Source organism: Nomascus leucogenys, chromosome 10 (genome assembly GCF_006542625.1).
Source record: "Nomascus leucogenys isolate Asia chromosome 10, Asia_NLE_v1, whole genome shotgun sequence".
Classification (NCBI taxonomy): Eukaryota; Metazoa; Chordata; class Mammalia; order Primates; family Hylobatidae; genus Nomascus; species Nomascus leucogenys.
Genome location: NC_044390.1, coordinates 24,289,576 through 24,315,981, shown reverse-complemented (window position 1 = coordinate 24,315,981; position 26,406 = coordinate 24,289,576). Strand labels below are relative to the sequence as shown.

The 26,406-nt window shown below is 35.1% G+C and overlaps 1 protein-coding gene across 1 annotated transcript in view; it reads left to right on the top strand.

The window, feature by feature from the left end:
- ACSS3 (acyl-CoA synthetase short chain family member 3) overlaps window positions 1-26,406 on the top strand; it is a 165,512-nt gene that overhangs the window by 45,243 nt on the left and 93,863 nt on the right. The window contains exons 3-5 of the mRNA XM_003259596.4: window positions 13,498-13,686; window positions 17,764-17,898; window positions 21,812-21,952. Of these exons, the coding sequence (XP_003259644.1) occupies window positions 13,498-13,686; window positions 17,764-17,898; window positions 21,812-21,952 (465 nt within the window). The remainder of the gene's footprint in view (window positions 1-13,497; window positions 13,687-17,763; window positions 17,899-21,811; window positions 21,953-26,406) is intronic.

Sequence of the window (26,406 nt, the reverse complement as noted above, 5' to 3'; positions counted from 1 at the left end):
TGATTAAATAATCACGGCAGAATTGATCTAAACAATGCAGCAGGATTCCTGTCGACATCTTTTGCATCTTTTATATTTGTCTTTCTTTAAGAGAAAAAAGCCTCTAAGAAACCAATTTGGCTTTTTTTTTTTTCATGAAATAGTGAGGCATATAAATGCTTTATAAAGGCAAAACATTTTTACACACTTTTGGTATTGACTTAAATTATTTTTATTTTAGTGTGTTACTAAGCCTAGGCCTTAATGTTCTCTTTTTACAGCTTAGTACATATATAAAGCCAAATCTGAGTTATAGGCAGGGTAAGAACAAACCCACAAAGCCAATCAAGCTCAATATGACAATATTAATTTACTATAATGAATGATATTGCTTTACTGGAGCTGAATGACTGATTGTAAAGTGTGTTTGATGCTGCGACCCTGGGGCTTTGAGTTCGGTGACATGTTCCCTGTGATGCCTCAATTCTCTTGTCACGTATTAGTAATTGAACTTCCATAGAGCCTTTGATTATACAGTGTGCCATAACCTTATCTGACCTTTACTTATTCTGCATGAGATTATAAAAAATAAACAGTGAAACTGCATGAGTGCTCAGATAATCCAGAGTATGCTATATTATTATTATTATTGTTGTTGTTATTTTGAGATGGAGTCTTGCTCTGCTGCCCAGACTGGAGTGCAGTGGCGTGATCTTGGCTTACTGCAGCCTCCACCTCCCAGTTCAAGCAATTCTCCTGCCTCAGCCTCCAGAGTAGCTGGGACTGCAGGTGCATGGCACCACACCTAGCTAATTTTTGTATTTTTAGTAGAGATAGGATTTCACCATGTTGGTCAGGATGGTCTTGATCTCCTGACCTCTTGATCTGCCCTCCTTGGCCTCCCAAAGTGCTGGGATTACAGGCGTGAGCCACCGTGCCCAGCCTATTATTTTTTAATTATATCAAAATGAAAACACAACATTAAAAAATTCTCACGGAGAACTCATGGGCCCCGAGAATATCTCTACAGACTCCACTTTGAGAAACACTACAATAAACAATTTATTAGATCAAGAGAAAAGGAATCTGGCCTTCATTAACAGTAGAAATTAATGTTCTTTAAAAAATATTATTTGCTAGCCCTTTAATGAAGTGTATATAGCAGACAACAGTGATAGTTTTAAAGTAACAACTTTGTTTCACATTTTGCATGTTTATTATTGTATAAACAAATATGTGAGGCAGTTATTACTATCATACTATCATATTATGTTCACTGAAGGAATACAACCTTATCTAGATAACTTACATAAACTCGTGTTGAATTGAATAGCCTTTTTTAATAGAGTGTAGTAGATTCAGTACCTTTTCGAACACTCATTTGGGAAAGTGTGTACATTAGCCACACAATTATGCTAGATTTTTCAGAATGCTTGTATATGTGAATGCATAACTGTGAAAAGTTACCTCTCTAATAGTTGAATTTTCTTTTTCATTTTAGCCCAGGTGGGTTATATATTTTTTATATGTAATAAAGCTTTCTTCAGCACTTCGGATATTTTCTTTACAAATACTCTAGGAAGTGTACAGAAAGTAATCAACTTTGAATTGTGTTATGTTTTAAAAAATCATTTGAAAAATTTTAAATAGGAATTTGTACTCGATTTCTCTATATATCTATCAATAGTACTTTTCTGAGTGGTGTTTGGGTTCCAGTCTGGCCACCCAACTGCTTAACATATAATATAGTTGAAATACAATGCATTTGCAGTAAAAAAAAAAATCAATATTCTTGCAGTACTCATAAGGGAGGGAAATAAATGAATGTGAATTAAAAATTACTGGAAATGTTAGTGTTAGAGAAAAGCAGATTCAATGAAATATCTCCTGAAGTGGGATAAATTGAATCCTGGGGTGAATGGTAGAGGGGAAACGGGCAATCATGGATATAATTTCCAAAAGATTAAAGGAAGACTTTGTGAAGGCTAGCTGGAAACAGATACATGAGAGGATCCTACAGTTTTGCTTTTTTGGTAGATAGAAGGTGGAGAAAGGATAGAGAATATATGTAAATTAGGATATAACTTTTAGAGTGTCTATTTTAAACCTCTCACGTTATACAGTGCAATAAAACTACATTTTTAGATAGCATGCATTTTTAGACACAATACCTATTTAAATACCACAGGTATTTTTTTGAACTTTTATTTTAGGTTTAGGGGGTACATGTGCAGGTTAATTACATGGATAAATTGGGTGTTGTTGAGGTTTGTTGTTCAGATGAGCATAGTACCTGATAGGTTTTCAGCCCTCACCCCCCTCCCACCCTCTCCTCTCTATAGTCCCCAGTGCCCAGTGTCTATCGTTCTCGTCTCTATTTCCATATGTACACAATGTTTAGATCTCACCTACATGTGAGAACATGCCATATTTGGTTTTCTGTCTCTGTGTTAATTTGCTTTGGATGACATCCAGCTGCATTTGTGTTGCTGCAAAGGACATGATCTTGTTCTTTTTTTGTGGCTGCATAGTATTCCGTAGTGTATATGTACCACATTTTCTTTATCCAGTCCACCATTGGTGGGTATCTAGGTTGACTCTATGTCTGTGCTATTTTGAATAGTGCTGCAATGATGGAACATACGAGTCCATGTATATTTTTGGTAGAATGATTTATTTTCTACCAAATATTTATTTTCCTTTGAGTATATACCGAGTAATAGGATTGCTGGGTCAAATGGTACTACTGTTTTAAGTTGTTTGAGAAATCTCCGAAGTGCTTTCCACAGTGGCTGAACTAATTCACATTCCCACAAACTGTGTGTATGTGTGTTCCCTTTTCTCCACAGCCTTACCAGCACCTGTTGTTTTTTGATTTTTTAATAATAGCCTTTCTGACTGGTGTGACATGGTATCTCATTGTGGTTTTGATTTGCATCTCTCTAAAGATTAGTTATGTTGAGCACTTTTTAATATATTTGTTGGCCTCATGAAATACTAATTTTAAACGATTTTGATGCTGTGTGGTCACTAGGTAAGGGTCTTTTCTGTGTTCACCTTTCTGTTATCCGGGTTAGGTTTTTTAGTTTAACCACACAACTCGTCTCTTACCAGTATCCTCACTTCTCCTGCATATTGTTGTTCCATTTCACTTCTGTGGCAAAACTCCAGATCTGGGTCAATCCAATTTCTTATTATCTTCATTACTGTATCTGATATGTTGAATCCTGTTAAAGAAAAGTCACATAACTACAAATATAGATTTAATATAAATTTATGGTCTCCAGTGTCCACTGGGACTTCAATGCTGCATTTTCTTTTTTTCTTTAGCGTTTCTCGAATAAGTTTCTCTTTTACCCTCCAAAGGCCATTTTAAACTTTTGGCTTTCCTGCCTCTGTGCCTCAAGCTTAACAGCGTACATTGATTCAAACCTAGCGATGATTATATAAATTTATTATCACCAGACCTACAGACTTGCCTGTATCCACACCCATTGTTTTCTCTTTCCCTCCTTTTAAAATAGAAGCTAATCTTTCTTTGGTCTCCTGCAGCCATTCTATCAATTCTTTTTAGGGCTCTTGTACTGTTAATCTATCTTATACCTATCTCACTGCTGGCTCTTTCTCTTAAAAACATGCATAAATGGGCTGGGCGTGGTGGCTCACGCCTGTAATGCCAGCACTTCGGGAGGCCGAGGCGGGCAGATCATGAGGTCAGGAGATCGAGACCATCCTGGCTAACACGGTGAAACCCCGTCTCTACTAAAAATACAAAAAATTAGCCAGGCGTGGTGGTGGGCACCTGTAGTCCCAGCTACTTGAGAGGCTGAGGCAGGAGAATGGCATGAACCCGGGAGGTGGAACTTGCAGTGAGCCGAGATCGCGCCACCGCGCTCCAGCCTGGGCAAAAGAGCGAGACTCCGTCTCAAAAAAAAAACAAAAAACAAACAAAAAAATGCATAAATGTTTCTACCACTAGCTAGTTTCTTATCTATTTTCATTCACTGATTAAGTTTGGAAAAATGCCTTTTTAACTTCCTTACCACACACATAACCAAAGCCCTCTAAAATATGCTACTGCCTCATTTAGCTAAGGTAATTAATGCTTTCTTCTTATTAATTCCAATAGGTGTTCAATATTTTACTTCCTCTCTTTATTATGTCTAACATTTTTGTCCATTCTCTGCCAGTCTTCACTTACTTCTATATACCATTCTGCCCTCATTTTCCTTTCTTTCCTGTGTTCATTTTGTCTAATTATCCTTCTTAAATGCTTCTTTTGCCTGTCCCTTCACTACCTGCTTCTAGGTTGCCTTCTCTTTCCATTTTACACATCCCGCCTGGGTGATTATATCTGTGCCAATGGCCTTTTCTGCCACATATGTGATGGTTACTCCCAGTGGCAGTGCTGGCTATTCTCAGTTCTGTGTCATCAGCCCACATCTGTCTTCTGATGTTGAGATCATATGCAGGATTGCCGAGTAGGTGTCTATACATGGTTCTTCCACTAGCATCTCAAATTTAAACATGTCCAATGTGAATGGCATCACTTTCCAATCAGTTGCTAAAACCCAAACTGTGGCCCCATTCTTAATATTTCTCAAACAGACTTATTTATTTTTACCCCTATTACACAATAATCGAGTTTATGCAATAATCATTACATTATTGATTCTAGTTTATGCAATAATCATTACATTTTAAGAATGTGGAAAGCATTTACTTTTAAAGAGGATGAACATTTTTCAGTTTTCGCACATTGTTTTTCGGGTTAGTCTAAACTTGATGGGCAGAACAAGGCTCTGTATCATATCTAATATGGTTTCTTCATACCTTTCCAGTTCATCTCACAACCCTCTTCATCCTGAATGTTTTCTCTTTCTATACTAAACTGCCTTCACTTTTTCAGCCAAATGGCACATGCCGTGATGATTAGAGATATTGGCAGAAACTCTCCAGTGAGTAAAAGCAAGAGGAAGTTACAATTACCCAATTATTAATGTCTATAGTGGAGAGATGTTAAAATGGTAAAAAGTGGATGCAATCCTTAATTATTCTTTGTCTATGTATTTTCTTTCCTTTTTATTGCATGCACCCTAGCCCTGTTGTGTGTTAATAACAGTCATCAATTACATTTTCCATTCTTTTAGACCGTGGACTTCTCCTTGACATAGAATTATTTTCTCTGTCCACAATGGCCTGACTGTTACACAGAAATATTGTTTTAAAGTTAACAAAATATGCTTTACAAGATGTGATGAATTCTGATTTTTCTTGTAAATTTTAACATAAGTATCAAAGAAATGGAAGACAATATTCCTTATCAAGACTATGAGCATATATACATAGGGAAATATAGGATTTAACTACTTTTCTGTGAAATTACAGTCTGAAAATAACAGTAGTCTTGAAAGCAAAAAGATTATTGAAATATTGATTATTTTGAGCTTGAACTAACGGGATTAAATCATTATCTATTTCACTTTGCTTGTGAATACATAGTCTGAAAATGACTAAATATTGATTGAAACCCACGTGTGAAGAAACTGGTAATGAGAAAAATGATAATTCTGAGTAATGGTATTTACTCTTTCATTTGGGGAAAATTATTTGAGAAGAAATGTGCTAGTAAATGTTTTCTAGACCACTATCAGATAACTATTTTGAATGTAAGACAGCATTTTGTAATTTTTCTTGAAAAATTTAATACAATGCCATTCTTAAATATAAGTATTCCTCTGTGTTTTAGATAAATAATAATACATTTTACTTGTAAGTGTAAATGTAATGTTTTTATCTTTAAAAGAAAGATTTTTCTTTTTTAAATAACATCTCTAACTTTCCTGGTTTTAAGAGACATATCTCAAAATAAATTGGCTTAGCATAGTATCATCTTAAATGAAAATTATTTCAATGCTGTATCTAATAAATTGTAACTGTCTAAAAATGTTACATTTCTAGAAGCTTCTTATGTTATATGAAAATATTTATATTCCTGAAAAATTCTGTTCCAAAAAAGATAGTTTTACTATCATTCCAGATCTTAAGCAGTTTTAGAATAACTAATTATTTCCACAGATATTTACCTGAATGCATAGTTAATGCATGGACTAAAGAATAAGTTATTCATTATAGTTAAAATTTTAATCTTTTCAATGGCTGTCTGTATGTGTACAAGGAAAACAAACAAAAATGTGTATGATTAATATAATATGTTTAAAAGTAAGGTGCAAGTATTTTATATAACTCTTTCTATGAAAATTATACATATTCTCAAGAACAATTCATTTATCCATACTTTTAGTAATCTGTTTCTTCAGATATTATAGTTGGTTTTTAAATTAGTTTTATTTTTTGTTACTGTTTAGACCAGGGTTTGCAATGTAACATTGTGGCATTTTGAAAATATGCTTTCCCTGTCTGCTTTTTCATAGTTTTTTTGACGTGGTTTTGAAGTTGCCCATGATCACTGCATTTTTACTACAATTTGGAAACTAGAGCTATCTTTTTTCGTACAAGCATGATTTTCCCTAGGTGAGCACTTTTGCGATTTGTGAAGCAAGTGCTAATTTGTTCTGTAGAACATACTTTTGGCCAGTTTTGACTAATCTTTATATTTGAGCTGTGAGCACTTGGTCACAAAGTTATACTACCCCAGAGACTATTTTTGAAAGATTTTCCAGAATGATAGCAAAATTTTTACTAATTTAGTTTTCATTATTCATAGCAATATGTTTTCATTTTATAACTGAAATTTAAAGCTTTTACTTCTATCTGATGCATTATATATTATATTTATGTTATATATAAACCAAATATGTGTGCATACGATTTTATAATATATAAATTTCAGTTGTTGCATTTTCTTTACAATTATTATTCCTATATGTGATTTTTTTTCCAGACTCCAGATTTCTTTGGTTTAAGGACAAACCATTTCCTTCTCATTTTTGTATCTGTAGACTTAACCTCAGTTTAGGACATACAGCTGATACTACATAAATTGAACCAATGACAGGACATTTATGTGTTAAAATGGCTTTAAATTAGTACCAAAATGATTCATATAATTTCTAGTGGGAAGAGTCACACATTGTTATATCTAAATAAATACATTCATTTCATTTCCTCTAGGCTTCCTTCACAGCCCAGTTATTCACACATTGGTAGCATAGTATCCTCATGCTAGCTGGCCTTGCTCCCCTGGGATCTGTATTGCCCTTGATGTCAGACTGAAAATGAATTTTACTGGTCTGTCCTTGTATAAAACCATCAAGTTATTGACAAATTAAAAAACAAATTTAAGAAGGTGCAAAGATGAATGTAAATTGGGTGAACGGCACATGGTTAACTTTTCTTCAGTTGAAAAACTATTTATTATAAACAACCTATATTAAAATATTTTCCCTTTTGCTAATAATAGAAATTGTAACTCTACACTCAGACATTTATGGTAGGATAAGAATGTGTCATTCCATAAAAATAATACATGTTTTTTTCTTTGATAATTTTCCACCTGAAGTTGATAAAAACTAGGTGAACCCTGAAATAGCAGTATCAAATGCCTTCTGTTTTGGAGTTCCAATAACATTTTATTTGAGTGATTATGAACTCATACGTTTTCCCATACATATTCTCATACATATATATTTAGATTTACAAATTATAATGGAAAATTTTACCAGGGTGACATTTAGCCCTGAAAACTATTGGAAAAGAAAATCGTATGATTGATTCTGTAAACCTTTTGTCTGTAGACCAACTCTGGTGTGGTTATCAGGTTATCAAAACACTGAGGAGCAGCTGAAACAAGCAAGGCCAAATAGACTCCATCTAGTGGTTACACGGGCCTGGTGCAGCCTAATTTGACTAAAAATTGTTTTCAGGGCAGTGGTTGACAACTCAGATGCCTACAGAAGTGGGTGGATGGGAGAAAAATCAATTGTCGGTATATATTACACTTTCTGTATGGTTAGGGAACTATGGTGTAAGCATATAACATAAAATAAATAAGAGGTAAAAAAGTATATTTTAAACTCAGAATGAAAAAAAATACAAGCTGTATGATAAATGCTCCTGGGAATAGTGAGTTCTATGGCAAACCACTAGGCTGATCATCTGGTTCAATTGATTGCTGTTATTCAAGAACACAGGCCTGGTGCTGCTAGAATTTACAATTTTTTTAGAGAAACTGGAGATCTAGATTTGTATGTGAAACCTACTAAATTTAATATGCTGGTTCATTTTCTTAAAATGTGATACGGCCCCAACTTAAATACATCTTGGTCACATTTGGCTGTGACCTACCATTTTGAGATCTTTGTTTCACACAAGGTCTTGAATTTTTTTTCATTATACTTTAAGTTCTAGGGTACATGTGCACAACGTGCAGGTTTGTTACATATCTATGCATGTACCATGTTGGTGTGCTGCACCCATTAACTCATCATTTACATTAGGTATTTCTCTTAATGCTATCCCTCTCCCCTCCCCCCACCCCATGACAGGCTCCAGTGTGTGATGTTCCCCGCCCTGTGCCCAAGTGTTCTCCTTGTTCAATTCCCACCTATGAGTGAGAACATGCAGTGTTTGGTTTTCTGTCCTTGCGATAGTTTGCTTAGAATGATGGGTTCCAGCTTCATCCATGCCCCTACAAAGGACATGAACTCATCCTTTTTATGGCTGCATAGTATTCCATGGTGTATATGTGCCACATTTTCTTAATCCAATCTATCATTGATGGACATTTGGGTTGGTTCTAAGCCTTTGCTATTGTGAATAGTGCCTCAATAAACATACGTGTGCCTGTATCTTTATGGTAGTATGATTTATAATCCTTTGGGTATATACCCAGTAATGGGATTGCTGAGTCAAATGGTATTTCTAGTTCTAGATCCCTGAGGAATCACCATACTGTCTTCCACAATGGTTGAATTAGTTTACACTCCCACCAGCAGTGTAAAAGTGTTCCTACTTCTCCACATCCTCTCCAGCACCTGTTGTTTCCTGACTTTTTAATGATGGCCATTCTAACTGGTGTGAGATGGTATCTCATTGTGGTTTTGATTTGCATTTCTCTGATGACCAGTGATGATGAGCATTTTTTCACGTGTCTTTTGGCTGCATAAATGTCTTCTTTTGAGAAGTGTCTGTTCATATCCTTCACCCGCTTTTTGATGGGGTTGTTTGATTTTTTCTTGTAAATCTGTTGGAGTTCTTTGTAGATTCTGGATATTAGCCCTTTGTCAGATGGATAGATTGCAAAAATTTTCTCCCATTCTGTAGGTTGCTTGTTCACTCTGATGCTAGTTTCTTTTGCTATGCAGAAGCTGTTTAGTTTAATTAGATCCCGTTTGTCTATTTTGGCTTTTGTTGCCATTGCTTTTGGTGTTTTAGTCATGAAGTCCTTGCCCATGCCTATGTCCTGAACGGTATTACCTAGGTTTTCTTCTAGGGTTTTTATGGTTTTAGGTCTAACATTTAAGTCTTTAATCCATCTTGAATTAATTTTTGATAACGTGTAAGGAAGGGATGCAGTTTCAGCTTTTTACATCTAGCTAGCCAGTTTTTCCAGCTCCATTTATTAAATAGGGAATCTTTTCCCCATTTCTTGTTTTTGTCAAGTTTGTCAAAGATTGGATGGTTGTAGATGTGTGGTGTTATTTCTGAAGGCTCTGTTCTGTTCAATTGATCTATATCTCTGTTTTGGTACCAGTACTGTGCTGTTTTGGTTACTGTAGCCTTGTAGTATAGTTTGAAGTCAGGTAGTGTGATGCCTCCAGCTTTGTTCTTTTGGCTTAGGATTGTCTTAGCAATGCAGGCTCTTTTTTGTTCCATATGAACATTAAAGTAGTTTTTCTGATTCTGTGAAGAGAGTCATTGGTAGCTTTATGGAGATGGTATTGAATCTATAAATTACCTTGGGCAGTATGGCCATTTTCACAATATTTATTCTTCCCATCCATGAGCATGGAATGTTCTCCCATTTGTTTGTATCCTCTTTTATTTCGTTGAGCAGTGGTTTGTAGTTCTCCTTGAAGAGGTCCTTCACATCCCTTGTAAGTTGGATTTCTAGGTATTTTATTCTCTTTGAAGCAATTGTGAATGGGAATTCACTCATGATTTGGCTCTCTGTCTGTTATTGGTGTATAGGAATGCCTGTGATTTTTGCACGTTGAATTTGTATCCTGAGACTCTGCTGAAGTTGCTTATCAGCTTAAGGAGATTTGGGGCTGAGATGATGGGGTTTTCTGAATATACGATCATTCATTTGCAAACAGGGACAATTTGACTTACTCTTTTTCTAATTGCATACCCTTTATTTCTTTCTCCTGCCTGATTGCCCTGGCCAGAACTTCCAACACTATGTTGAATAGGAGTGGTGAGAGAGGGCATCCTTGTCTTGTGCCAATTTTCAAAGAGAATGCTTCCAGTTTTTGCCCATTCAGTATGATATTGGCTGTGGGTTTGTCATAAATAGCTCTTATTATTTTGAGATATATCCCATCAATACCTTGTCTATTGAGAGTTTTTAGCATGGAGGGCTGTTGAATTGTGTCAAAGGCCTTTTTTGCATCTGTTGAGATAATCATGTGGTTTTTGTCTTTGGTTCTGTTTATACGCTGGATTACATTTATTGATTTGTGTATGTTGAACAAGCCTTGCATCCCAGGGATGAAGCAAACTTTATCATGGTGGATAAGCTTTTTGATGTGCTGCTGGATTCGGTTTGCCAGTATTTTATTGGGGATTTTTGCATCGATGTTCATCAGGGATATTGGTCTAAAATTCTCTTTTTTTATTGTGTCTCTGCCAGGCTTTGGTATCAGGATGATGCTCGCCTCATAAAATGTGTTAGGGAGGATTCCCTCTTTTTCTATTGATTGGAATATTTTCAGAAGGAATGGTACCAGCTCGTTTTTGTGCCTCTGGTTGAATTTGGCTGTGAATCTGTCTGGTCCTGGACTTTTTTTGGTTGGTAGGCTATTAATTATTGCCTCAATTTCAGAGCCTGTTATTGTTGTATTCAGGGATTCAACATATTCCTGGTTTAGTCTTGGGAGGGTGTATGTGTCCAGGAATTTATCCGTTTCTTCTAGATTTTCTAGTTTATTTGCGTTGAGGTGTTTATAGTATTCTCTGATGGTAGTTTGTATTTCTGTGGGATTGGTGTTGATATCCCCTTTATTATTTTTTTATTGCATCTATTTGATTCTTCTCTCTTTTTTTCTTTATTAGTCTTGCTAGCAGTCTATCTATTTTGTTGATCTTTTCAAAAAACCAGCTCCTGGATTCATTGATTTTTTTGAAGGAAATTTTGTGTCTCTATCTCCTTCAGTTCTGCTCTGATCTTAGTTATTTTTTAACCACATTTCTTTCAGAGGACAGAAAATTTGGGGGCATCTTCCAGCAACACTGTAAAGCGAGACTGGATTATAAAGTTACTGAATTATTGGTAGTGTGGGCCTTCGTTGAATGTCATTTTTATTCAACAACTGGCACAATTCAAGATACTGAAGTCACAGCTTTGGCTATGACTAGCTATTCTCCTTGGTCTCTCTCAGTGTGGTACCTTAAATGACATAACCAGTAATGTGATCATGAAGCATGGTCACTTTCTGCAGGGGTTGCACACTGAGATGTTTGGATATAACTTTCCAATTTTTGTCTTTTTTTTTGAGTTCCATATATAATTCAAGTTCGTGATTTTTATTACTTTGGTGTATCTTTCTCATAATCTGCTAGCGTCTTTGAAGTTCTTGAAACATAGCATTCAATTATAGAGTTTGCAATATAAAGTAGAATAAAACACCAAAATCGTGTTTTCTTTCTTTCTGTCTTTCACCAGATCCCTTCACCTTCACCACACCTTTCCCCTTCTATACAGAGGAAGGGAATAAATAGAAAAGAGAAAAACGGCTAGGATTCAGAATTCTTTAAACTTGTCCAGAAAGTAGGAGAGACAAAAATGAAAGGAACCATAAATAGGTGTGGCCTAATTTCTTCTCCCAAGCCTCCTCTGTTCATTGTGTTGGACAGTCACATTCAAAGGCAAGCCATGGTCCTTCCAATTGCCCACTGTGCCCCTACAGGCCCTTTTGCCCCCTGACCTGATCGACAACTGTCTTGTCACTTGTTTCTTCTCCAGGCCCCTGGTTTCCTTGCTGTTCCTTGATCGCATCACATGTGATCTCCTTTACCTCTTACATGTTTGTATTTCACTGATGTTCTCTTTGCCTAAAATAGTACATTCACAGATATCCACTTTTTTTTCAACCTTCTACATGTCTTACGAAACTGTTGCTTTCTTAGTGAGCTCCCAGTGAGAATTATATCCACCCCTTCCCCTGCAGTCTGAATCCTCTTTACTCTGCTCTACTTCCCTCCTCCATATGATTGAAGATTTTTTACCATAATAGATAATTTACTTATTTATTGCGCTTATTGCTTATTGTGAGTATTTTCTCTGCTAAAGTATAAGTACTTACAAGGTAGAGATTATTGTCTTGTCTTGTTTACTTATCTGATGTATCTGAAAACAGTATCTGACATATAATAGATACTTAATATATATATTTTAAGTAAAAGGATGTTGAGCTACTTATTCATTAAGGTCTGGGAGTACTTCCCAGACCCCTGTATAATTGCCCACAGGAAGGATTCTTGCAATAAATTTTATCACGTGTGGGCTTATAATCTGTTTTGTCTTTATTGCTAGAAAGTACAAAAACATTTTATGGGGAAGAGACATTTGTATGTTGAGGTCTCAAAAACAGAAAAAAAAAAGAACTGTGTATGTTGTGTCCAAATACAGAGGAAAGTCATTTTGTATAATAATTAGTGTAAAAAAAAACTATAAAGGCAGTAGAAAGAGCAAAGAATGTGAGGTTGGAAGACCTGTGATGGTGTCCTGTTACAGCATTTGCTAGTTCTCTGACCTTGGTTAGATGTTTATTAGCTCTGAACCTTATTACCTTATCTTTAGATGTAAATAATAATATAGCAGAATTTGTCTTATTTGCTTTATTAGTGTTTAATGATATGTTTTCTTTATTAATATATACTTGTTTCCTTTAACAGTTACCCAACATCTATCTGAATTTGTAATTATTTTGTTTTCCTGTTCACCTGACAGATTCACCTTTTGCAATATGTAGGCTCTACAGGGGCAATTCTGTGTCTTTCTTTTATCAGTGTTACATTCCCAACTCTTACATACCATGTCTGGTATGTAATAGTTGCTCAGTAAAAATGTTGTGACATGAATGGTTAAGCAATCTTAAGTCATAAAGTTTATGTGGCATAATAATAGTAGGTTGGTTTATAATCAATGATTATAATACAATTGTTATTACTCTCACCATCTAAAGCATTATCATCATCATCAAATACGTGTTACTCAGGCTCCTTTAATCTACTACAAAGCGGGTGATCAGCTTCTAGTATTACTGCCTTAAGTTAGAAGTTTAGTGAAATAATACAAAAAAATACTTTACTGATTTAATGGTCTTGGCATAGGTCTCCAAGCTGGCTGGTGTCTTGGTCAAGCATGGCATCAATAAAGGTGACACTGTGGTTATCTACATGCCCATGATCCCACAGGCGATGTATACCATGTTGGCATGTGCAAGGATAGGTGCCATCCACAGTCTCATATTTGGAGGATTTGCTTCCAAAGAACTAAGTAGTCGCATTGATCATGTAAAGGTAAGTGCTTTATTTTGGGAAATCAAGTAGATAATTTAGTCATATTTATCTGTGGATGAATCATGTGAGAATGATCTATACTTGTTAGATCCTCCCTTCAAATAGGATCGTTGATATATACTTTTTCTAGAAATCATTATATTAAATATCAAAAAGATGCCTACATGCATATGTTTATTGCAGCTTAATTTACAATTTCAAAGACATGGAATCAACCTAAGTGACCACCAACTGAAGAGTCGATAAAGAAAATGTGATATATAATATACAATATTTATACAATATACAATACAATATAATACAATACAATACAATAATATTTAAATATATATAATAATATTATATATAATATATTTATACATTATATATAATATATAATATTATAATAATATATAAAATAAAATATACACACACACACACACACACACCGTGGAATACTTCTCAGTCATAACAAAGAATAAAGTAACATCTTTTGTAGCAAATTGGATGGAACTGGAGACCATTAGCTTAAGTGAAACAACTCAGGAACAGAAAACCGGATACTTCATGTTCTCACTGTTAAGTGGGAGCTAATCTATGTGTATGCAAAGACATATAGAGTGGTATAATGGACATTGGAAACCCAGAAGGGGGATAAGGGATGAAAAACTACCTATTGGATACAATGTACACTATTTGGGTGACAGGTACCCTGAAAGTCCAGACTTCAAGCTATTTAAATAAATACATAAATAAAATGTTTTTTATTTCACATACATCTGTTAATCACACATTTGTTTTAAAGTCAGTCCTATGTGAAAGACATCTTGCTAGGTGCCTTGGGGAATATAAACTATAAGATAAGGTGTATGCTTTCCAACTTAGCTTGTCATATATTTGGGTGTATAAGACATACAAGAAAAGGACTAATAACTAATTTGTTGATTCAACATATATTTTATTAAGCTCCCGCTATGTTCCTGACACTGTCTTTGCAACTGGATAATAAGTAATACTTATCAAATGGATGGGACATATAACTAGTTTTACAATCCATATACTTCCAGGAAGTATATATGTTTGAATGGGGTACAAAAATAACAATTTAGTGAGTCTGTTGTGAAATATCATTGAGCTATTTAATCTAAAACAGCACAGTGTCTGGCATATAGTACACATTTAAAAAATGTTAACTATTATTAATCTATGAATTTGGTGCAGGAGTTAGAAAAATTTTAACTGTAATTGACCAGATAGTAAATATTTTAGGCAGTATGGATAACATGATCTCTATTGCACCTACTCAGCTTTGCTGCTGTAGCACAAAAGCATCCTTAGACAACATGTACACGATAGGTGTGTATTTTTCAATAATATTTTATAGAAACAGGCTGTGTGCTGGGTTTGGCTCACAACCATAGTTTGCAGACCCCTGATTTAGAGGAAGGAGCATTTTCTTTCAGTCGGGGTGGCCAAAGAAGGCTTCCTGAAGGAGGCGAGATTTGAGTTAGATCTTGGCTAAGATTCAGCTAGTTGAAGAGAATGACATAGTAGGATCCAAAAAGGCAAAAAAGGAATCTGAGTCAAGCAGTAGAGACAGGAAATGGTAAAATTCATTTGGAAGGACAGTAAGTAGACCAATGTGACTAAAAGGTGAGAGAAGCTGAGCTTGCAAAGGCAGGTTTTGTCTGAACTGGATTCTGTTAATGAGTAAAAGTTTTGAACAGGCAAGTGTCATGTTTTAAGCAATGTTAAGAAGAGGCAGGTCTTGCAGTATGTGAGTAGGAGTGAAGCTGGAAGCTGCAATAAAAACCTTTGATAGGTGGTCTGTTTGTGAAACAGTGGGCAATATGAAGGGGAAAAAAGACTCTGGGAAGATTAAGGAAGGAAGATACTTATCAGAGCAAGAGATGGATGACCTCTAGAGTTTCACAAGCCCAAGATGAGACATTCTTAATGGGAAGAGAGCTAATATATACTGAAGGCCCCCTGAGTACTAGGTATAGAGCGAGGCTTTGCATATCTCACTTTATCTTATAATAGATTAGTTATTAAAACAAGAAAGCTGATTTGTGGACAAACCATCTGGGTCCTTTTTTATCTTTTTTTTAATTATTTTTAAACATGTTGAGTTAATGCCTATGAAGAAAATCTAGGGAAAAAATATCAGTCACTGACCTGCAAATGAAACTAAAAATTTTGATAAGATATAGAGAAATTACAATATGTAAAAAAATAAAGATTTAAAAAACTTACGGTGTACCACTTAAGGAATTTTCATCCATCACACACACACACATACACACACACACACACACACACACACACACACACCCCTAATACTCCTTGGTTAAGGGGTTTATGCAATAAATGCTTTTATGGACAAGGCAATTGGGCAGGTCAAATGTAAGGAGAGAAGATGGAGATATATATATCAGAGATAGTTGGGTAAAATTAGTGTGTAGTTGAAATTAGGAATGATTTTGATGTCATGATCTTCAAATAAATAGGCTAAAGAAAAAGTTTTATTTTAACAGAAAAAGATGGAAAGGATGTATTCTAACACGTCAGTCTAGACTCAGTAAAATCTCCAATAAGACTGTTAACAAAAATGTGAAAGGAATTATTTTTTCCGAGGAAGAGTCTAATTTTGACTTTATTAAATTATTCAAACTTTGGTATGTTCTATATATGCTCCTAATTTGATATGTAGCTTGCTTTTGTTTATTCAGAATTCTAAGGAATGCTATCTAGAACTATTTTTGTGAGTATTATAGATATTAAAATGTGAATTATATTCAAATATCTGACCTTTAAAAATATTTTAAAAGGAAACAAGACTTTCTGCTTTTTTTTTCCTTTTTGTTTTAAGGCAGCTTGATATGGTGGAAAGAGGTTCTGCAACCAGACAGAACTGGCCTTCCTTCTGCCTTCGCCACTTGTAACCTGGGGCAAACTATGTAATTGCACCGAGCCTCAGTTCCATGAATATTAAATTATATTCAAAAAGCAGGCAATACTATATATGCATATATTTAGCACAGTATAAACTTTTCCTAGATGAAATGTATTATAACTAGAAATCAGAATTCAGGAATATATGCAATACCTTGGGTCAATTATCTGCCTTCTGAATAATGTATTATCTGTCTCTGTTGCTTTGGATTTCTTGGTGAAGAAACAATGTACTTAAAAATATGAGGACTTATTTTTCTGCAAATTAATGTGTTCCACAAACGTTGACTGAAAGCTCATGACATGCCAAGCACTGTGCTAGGTATAGGAAACACAAAAATAAATGACATCCAAACTTGGCCTTATAGAGCTTACCGTGCAGTAATAGAGATGTATGAACACTGACTATAGCTGAACATTTGAGGCATGTCCAGAATATACTGGAAAGAGAGGTTAACATAAGCTGTGGTTCCCACCAGGGATACATTTTGCCTACACCTGTGTTTGTCTTGAAGAATGACTTAACAAGTTGTCAGGTAAAGAATATGAAGTGTATCTTAAGAACAGGAGCAGGTCTAGGCTCTGTGGGGCTTGAAACTTTAATCATTTGGGAGCCTTTTTAAGAAAATAATATAATGTAATATTTGGTGAACATGAATATGTATTTAGAATGATAAAAAATTATTACAAATTATTGGAGATTTGGGTCTTTTTCTGCTGCAATCTCTTTAGGCATTTAGAAGAGAAATATATAGAAAACCTATGAAATGCTACTAGAACCTCAGCAGCAGCCAGCTCTTATTGGGGCCTTTGCAAGTAAGGGGCCTCAAGATTTGCACTGTACTAGTTTATGGCAAATCCACCTGGCTTAATGAATTATTTGAAAGGGATTTATACATTTCATACATATGAGTCAAAAACATCATTGAGTATGCAGTTTTGAACAGATAAGAGATTTATGTAGAAGTGATTAAGTATATAACAATTACAAAGGGTTTACTGGTTTTCAGACCATTCAATAGAAAACAGAATCATTCAGACATTTCTTTAGAAATGTTAAATTGCCAGTCTGCAACTAAAATATTGTGATTACCTAATTAACATCGTTAAAGCTTTCTCTCCATTATTATTTTTTAATTGTAGCCCAAGCTGGTTGTTACAGCATCATTTGGCATTGAACCCGGAAGGAGGGTAGAGTACGTACCACTTGTAGAAGAAGCGCTAAAAATAGGACAACACAAACCAGACAAAATTCTCATTTATAATCGTCCAAATATGGTAATCTGAATATTGAATTTGGTTCTTGCTTATGGTAATATGCTAAGAATGAGTTTAGTTTTTACCATTTAAAAGAGACATTTGATTTATAAGCTATTAAGTATACTGCTGAATGTTATTGTTATTTCTAAAAAAAAATATGAATAAGACTTACTGACTTCATGAAAATCTAGCTTAAAACCAAAAGACTGAAACACAGAAAGATGTGTGAGATTAATGAATTGGATTCTATGTATATTGCTATTGTTGTGTTTTTTATTAGCTCAGATTATATTAACAATAATAATAACAAACACGAAGTGACTGCTTACCATATGATTTTTAAGACATTCTACTAATGAATATATATGTGTGTGTGTGTATATATATATATATATATTTTTTTTTTTTTTTTTTTTTTTTTTTGAGATGGAGTCTCACTCTGTCACCCGGGCTGGAGTGCAGTGGCTGACGTCCGCTCACTGCAAGCTCCGCCCCCTGGGTTCATGCCATTCTCCTGCCTCAGCCTCGGGAGTAGCTGGGACTACAGGCGCCTGCCACCACACCCGGCTAATTTTTTGTATTTTTAGTAGAGACGGGGTTTCACCATGTCAGCCAGAATGGTCTCGATCTCCTGACCTCGTGATCCACCCGCCTGGGCCCCCCAAAGTGCTGGGATTACAGGCGTGAGCCACCGCGCCCGTCCATATTTTTTAATCTTCCTGGTAACTCTATTAACTAGATGATAATATTATTAGTATTTTAATAAAAGAAGACTCCAATGAACATGGAGATAAAGTAACTTGCCCAGTTTGAAAGTGCCAGAGTCAAGATTCGAATGCATGCGCTCTGACTGTATGCTTAATCCCTCAGCTATCCTGATTCTTGGAGTGGTGTGATTAATTTGCATGCAAATATCTTCTTAAAATTTTGAAGAGTATTTAGGCCAGAAATAAAACTATGCTCAGGAAAACAAAATATGAATATTGTAAGTAGATAAATTATTCTGTGGTCCATGAAGGAAGGTCGAACAGTATATCAATGAATACAATTTACGGTACTTTTCCTGCAACTTTGGACTCATGATCACCTTACTTCTTCACCCAAGCAAATCTCTAGCTATTTATGATGAGACCAACTTGGGTTTCTAGCAGATTAAATTTTTTTTTGCAGAAGTGAAATTGCAAGACTGCAAAGAATCATGTGCAATTTGTAGAACTCTTGACAAGTTTTCTTTGAAAATACTTAAATGACAAGATATGAGAACAGAGTGTTAAAAATATGTCATTTTGATTACCACCTAGTAATTCCCATTACCACATTAAATTCCTGTGTAAAGTTTTAGTAGTCTGTCGTTCATGAACTGCTGCACTTAATGATTTTAGTGTTCTTATGATCTTAAAGAAGAATTTTAAGTTTCTTTCAGAAGACCTCAAGCACTTTTTTTTTAAAAGCTTCTTCGCTGTTTAAATCAGGTAATGCAAAATCAGTAATATAGAAGGCTTTGGGTAAGAACAGTTTAGAGGAATGGCAGGAACATACACACAATGTATGCATATGTGAGTATATGTGTGCTGTTCACATTCATATGTAATTTGTACAGAACTTATGATGTACTAAGTTCTAGGCCCAATGCTAAGTACTTCCAAATATTTTTTCTTATTTAATTCTAACAAACCAATGAAATAGATGCTGTTTCTAGCCTTATTTTAGAGATAAAGAAACTGAGTAATGGAGAGGTCATAGCCCAAAGTCATGGCTACTAAGTGGCAGAACCAGGATCTAAACTCCAGTTTAATGATTTGTAACCAACAAGATATATGCTATTTCTTTCACTATAAACACATTGGATATGGGTATCAATGTTCCTTATTCAGTTTTTTCTAATACAAGTCTCTTCTCTTTTCTTCTTAATAGAGATTCACTGCCTGCTCCCCTCCAATAACTAGCTTACTTTCTCAGCTTCTCTCTTTTTCTTCAGGCCCTTTCCTCTGTTGTGATACAGATGAGGGCTATAGAAATCTCTTGTTCTTTCTATTAGACCTGCTGTTTTGGCAGTAACTAAGCCCAGTGGAATGGCTTTGCTTTGAATTTAGAGAGACACAAATTATGAGGCTCAGTGGTGTGTCTTATTAACCAGGATTGCATTTTTGTAAGAGGAGGTAAAAACTTGGCTGCCACACCTAAGCCTCAGGCAAGCAATGATGGAATCAAAGGATATTGCATCAATCACCCCTACATCCTCCCAATACCACCTTTTAAGAATTATAAGAATCAGGAAAGACGTATCTATAGAAGTAAATGCATATATGTGAAAACTTTTTTCTCTCTCTTTATTTGTCAGATCTCCTTTGCACAGACCTCTGTTTCTTAGCATGAAGAATAACCATTTATTGAAGTCCTAATTTCATTAGAGGCCTACAAAAATTATCAACCTGTAATTATTTTTGTGACCCTCAATTGATGTTCGTATTTTGCAGTGGGATGATTTTTATAGATCTCTGTGTTGTCAGAAGTTTGATAATTTGCAATTAGTTGCTTTTATCCATTGCATAAATAGAAATGGAAACATATGATTTGGTCACAGTCAACTATTTTATTTATCTAAATGGCAGAGCCAGCACCTATCAGAGTGGGGCTGGAGAAAGCAGTTTGGCCTGAAACTTCAACTTGATAAAGGGTCTTCGATTCAGCTATAAATGTGTTAGCTATAAATGTATTTATTCATACAGATATATTCATACAGGTATCATATTTGTGATATTATATTGAAGTATTAATTGGTAAATGTACCTATTTAAATATATGAACAGTTTTTACAACCCTGATTAATGTATTAAGCAGCCTAGAAAATGGAAGTGGCTTGTCTTTTCTAAATTTTTCAATCTTTGGGCTTATCTCGGGAATCACTTTAATGAAATGGTTACATACATCTCTAAATAGTAGATCTCATTAACTTTCATTGAGTGTTATATAACTTTGCCTGTGCTTGTGTTAACATGTTTAGCAATCATAAACTTCCTGATGTGTGATCTTGAGCTCAGCTAACATCTAAGAAAAAAACTAGGCTTTTAATGGGCATTAACTCTACGTAAATAACTGTAATTCCCCATCAGAGTAACTTTTCCATCAGCCACTTCCCTGCTTTTCACCCATCTGGCTATTTCATTGTCACTGTTTTTAAAGAAGTCTATTTAATTTCTTTAAATGTGTATCTGTTTAACTCATGACTCATCACAAAGTTTACAACACAGAGCCTGGTTCTTGAAACAGAAAAAGAAAAAAAAAATATTTCTCCCAGAATAATGAATGATCTAGAAGGAGGAAAACTTGGATCATATTTTAGATACATCACAGACTCTGACTAAATTTCAAAACTGAATTTTAGTCTTCAAAAATCTGTAGTAGAATTCTTCCCTACCCCTGAAGAAGAATTAATGTTTTCTTACTTGGAAAGGTAGCTGTGGTATTACTCCTAAAAGCCATTGTATGAAGAGAAATTTTAATAGCTTAGTTGACATATCATTGTAAAGATAATAAATGCAAAGTAAAAGAACTAGGCTATGAAAAATAAAAATTAGTTTATAAAGTTATTAGTGTACATACATCTATAAAAACATGAAACCTTGTTAAGCTATGAGTGTTGATGGAAACATTACTGCATTATACTGAATTTCTAAAGGATATCTCTAGATTTAAATGAAACATTTTTTTTTTGTCAGTTTAGTTGAAGTGAATATAAAACTTTTGGACTTTTTATAAACATTTATGTTAAATCATGAACTGGAACTTTTTAGTCATAAATCTGATGTTTAGTGCCATATAGGCCTAGATTTTCAGTCAGATGCTCAGACTTAAATAGATTTAGCTACTTTTTGTTCTCTTGATTTAATCTCCTTATTACAGTACATATTCTTATATTTTTGCTGTGTAGGAGGCGGTTCCTTTGGCTCCAGGTCGTGACCTTGATTGGGATGAAGAGATGGCAAAAGCCCAGTCACATGACTGTGTTCCTGTTCTTTCAGAACACCCACTGTACATTCTTTACACATCTGGCACAACGGGGTTACCTAAGGTACTCACTCTCTTAGAGATAACTATCTATAGCAGTAGATTTACTTTGCACCAAGAATGTTTGATCACTGACTGGAAATGTTTGTAGATGTTACTTTGAAGTTTAGAGAGTTACTTCATTTGCTTTTATTTTTTTTTTCCTGTGCCCAGTCTGGAGTGCGGTGGCGTGATCTCACCTGACACAGTTACTTTATATCTTAAAGAGATTTTGTGCTTAGTGCTAAATATAAAAATATTTATTATTTAACATCAAATATTTTGCTCTCATTTCTTCCAGAATTGTCTCAAATGCTATATATATATAATTGCTTTAGTAGATGTTTGATTGAATATCAGTTGGTTTAATAACATTATATAAAATATATTTTAAATAAAATATTTTTATTCTTTTAAATTGAGGTATAAGTTTCATGCAGTATATAATTGATTTTTTGATCCAGGGGAATTCAATTCTTTATTATGAATGTGATTTTGAGAATTGGCCTAGGCAGTTTGAACAGAGGCAATTTATCCAAAGTATTGAACTATTTGATTTACAGCATGGAAGACACTCAAGGATTTTTAAATCTGTTTGCCATGAAACGTGTTTTTACACAGCAAAGTCGAAAGCATCAATATTCATTGATGTGTCAAATAGCAACAAATACCACTTTCGCCTGGTATCTCCAAATAACACTGTTTCTTCATAGACCCTTATAAAGGATAACAGTATCATTTTCCTTACTCATCTTTATTAGGTGGTTTAATATTCATTGAATTGTAGAATTTTAGTAGGGGACGGGAATTTCATAATCATTCTCATCCTTGAGGACAGTGGCTTCTTTATTACTGTTAGATTACTGTAGCATCAGTGTTCTGAAAACTTCATCTCTTAATCATCTTAGAATAGTGGTTCTATTTGATTAGTTAGCTTTTTAAAAGGAAATTTAAGATGTTCCATATAAACCTTGCTTGTGAAAAGGAACGCTTTTGGTAGGTGAATATATTCTCTCTGAGGACACAGGTTATGTTTTAGTATATTTTGGTCTACCATTGTGCTGTATGTAGTTGGTGATCAACAGATTTTTGTTGAATTCATATGTACATGCACACACATGAAGATATTTGTTTCATTGTAGAATTGAAGCCTTATGATTTTGTTACAACTCTAGTAACTTGAAAAATATTTCTGCATATTGAAGATAGGAAGATTTATTTATTGAAGCATGCCATATAATCTGCTGGACATAATTCTCAACCTCCACTTTTTCCAGTTCTGCCTTGTACACTAGCCACCTGGAGTCCAACTGAACATTTGGCTATAAAATAAGAGGGGACTCAGTAAAGTTATGATCTAATATAAAAGTATCAACATGAGAGAAAACTCCTGACCCTGAAAACACAGTATAACTTAATTTTAAAAAAATTTAGTTTCTTAAAAGCCTGAAGAAATCTTACAAAAACATTTGTGCTACCTCAAGACTTTAAGTCACTGAAATTCACTGTGACCTGGAATAGGATCTTATGGGAGTGGCAGAAGAAAAGGTTTTCAGAAATTAAAAGCTGACTTGCCAGTGTAGTAGAAATCAAATAAAAGCAATACACAGAGCATTATATTGAAAAGTGGTTCCAAATAAGGATGGACCCTAGCTACTCCAGGTTTTCTTTTATTTTTGAGACAGTCTCGCTCTGTTGCCCAGGCTGGAGTGCAGTGGTGTGATCTCGGCTCACTGCAAGCTCCACCTCCTGGGTTCATGCCATTCTCCTGCCTTAGCCTCCCAAGTAGCTGGGACTACAGGCGCCCGCCACCACGCCTGGCAATTTTTTTTTTTTTTTTTGTATTTTTAGTAGAGATGGGGTTTCACTGTGTTAGCCAGGATGGTCTCAATCTCCTGACCTCGTGATCCACCCGCCTCGGCCTCCCAAAGTGCTGGGATTACAGGCATGAGCCACTGTGCCCGGCCCAAGTTTTCTCTGAGAGGTTCTTTTCTGGATTCCTTTCAGTGCCTAAATGGAAGATCCTTTGATATTTCTGTCATCCTCATTTTCCTCCTAATGTACCATCCTGAGACAATCTATTTCAATAAATTTGAGAGGGCTTTAATTGTGTGGAGATTTCTGCATCACAGTGAATTTGACTCAATATAATGTATTTGTACTGAGTGCTCATCCTGTGCTAGAACAGATAACAGACACAACTATGAGTAAACTACAGTCCTTCTAGTCTAGTGGGATTGAACTAGGTATGAACATAGGTGATGCAAGATAGAAGGTGATCCTTTAGTTGGGAAGATAGGTGACTACACACAATGGAGACAAAAAAATTAGTTTTCAGGCTGTTTAATTAGTTTGGGACTTTACATAGGACAGCATGCTTGATAGGGAGGAATCAGATTTGGTTCAAAGTTAAGAGTCTAAGACTTTGAGAACATATGAGGGTGCTTTTGAATATTCATTGAAATAGAATCAGAAGGATGGTTGGAGTCTAGGGAAACTAAATGTCTTTGACATACTGAGCATGATGTGTCTTCAGGACATTTAACATGAAGATGCCCAGTCAAGAGTTGGTAATGAGAGTCTGAGCTCAAGAGTTACACATACGGGGTTGGAGATAGACCCTTGTAGGTCACTGGGGTACAGGACTGGTGATTAAATTGTGTGAGTGAGTGGGCTTTGCAAAGTTAACACATACAGAATGGCAAAAGAAGTTAGTTATCTCTTTAGATCCCTCTTCCTTCCAGTGGACTTTAGGATTGAAATTGCTTTAAATTTTACATTACCAACAGACCTTTATGGCACTTATTTTAACCTATCTTATAGATACTAGTTTTTATGGCACTTATTTTAACCTATCTTATATGTATTAGTTTTTATTAATTTACTTTTATAACAATGAATGTTCTCTGAGGTCTTAGAATATACATTACCCTTTTTGGATCCACTCTAGCACTAACATTAAAATTTGACCCAGGTAGAGCAGAATATTTGTTGAATGATCTCTTACTTCTCTAGTAAGTCAGCTTCTTGGACACCTCCTTATTCATACAATTCTTGTTTCATTTTTCATAGGTATAATCAGGATTAATAGTACCTAAAATCTTAATGTGGGATCCACAGAATGTAAGTATAGGAAAAATAAACACACATGCATTAATGGAGCATTTAGATATAAATATGATGTCATCATATGGTTTGTTTCCTCAATCCTTGATCTTCATGAGGAAAAATAATGTTGTGAGCTCATAAAACTCTTCTGCCTAAAAATGCTTGTTTCTCAAATATAAAATGCACATAAGGCAGTCTGTTCTTCGGTTAGAATTTGTAGATATATTTAAGGCATATTTGCATATCAGCATTTGCCAACCCTGGAGTTGTCAAGTTGCTGTATGACAGGTTAATCTGTTAACTGCTGTAAATATTCCAGCAACCACATCTGAGCTTCTTTGCATACATTTCTGTTTTGTTGTGGGCTTCTATTCTGTTTGGTTTGGGTGCCTATATTTAAGATAGTTCAAAGCACTACATGATAAAAGAATCCCTCATCTGGATGAGATGTCCTTTTAGGTACGGGAGATTTAGTGATTATAATATTTATCTTGTTCAGTTTGATATCATAAAGGAATCATGATAATAAAAAAAAGGAAAAAAGTTCAGTGTCAAAAGAGAACAGGGGGAAAGAAATCAAAAGGAAAAGATTGAAAAGAAAGCATGACCAGAAAGTGGTAGATAAGGCCTTTTGTCGTGATGTGCATTTACTTCCTGCCCCAGGAAAAAAAAAAGAGAGAGTGAAAGTCAAATAAAAAACAGTAGTGAACTTTTTTGTTTAATCTGTGGTACGCTCTTGCAGTTAAAGTGCTGAACTGGTTGCACCCTTGCCCCTTAGCTCACAGTTGTTCAGATCGACAAAAAATTATACAACTGCCAAAATATCCTCTGTGGACATAGCTTCAGAATCATCTGAAAACCTGTATCAGGATATTTCATGTTTGATGAAATATCCCAAATAGAAACTTTTTATGCCTTCTAAGAAGATTCAAGGTTCACTAAGTTCTACAAGTGTCAAGGGTTTCTCCTGAACAAAGAGTATTTGTTAAAATAATTGTATTGTTCTCACGGGTTTATACACTCAACTGTTCACTCATTTAGACAGTCAACAAAGATGACTTCTACCCCAGACACTGTCCTGAAGATACAAAGATGTTGTCCTCACTGTGCTCAAAGTGGTGGAGAAGGCACAGAACTAGGTGGGGTATCAGTCCTCTGATGAGGTTTGCAGGCCCTGAGGGCTGTGAGAGAGGACCTGAAAGACATTTAACACAAATAATAGGATGGGGTGAAACTTCCCAGAAGAGGTGGTATTTTTGCAATGTCTTGAAGTACTCTTGGTGAAGACGTCGGAGTTCCTCAGGTTTAGAAAAGGGGTGAAGGCTTACTCTAGAAATAGGGGATGCCATCTGTCAAACCACTATCAAAACA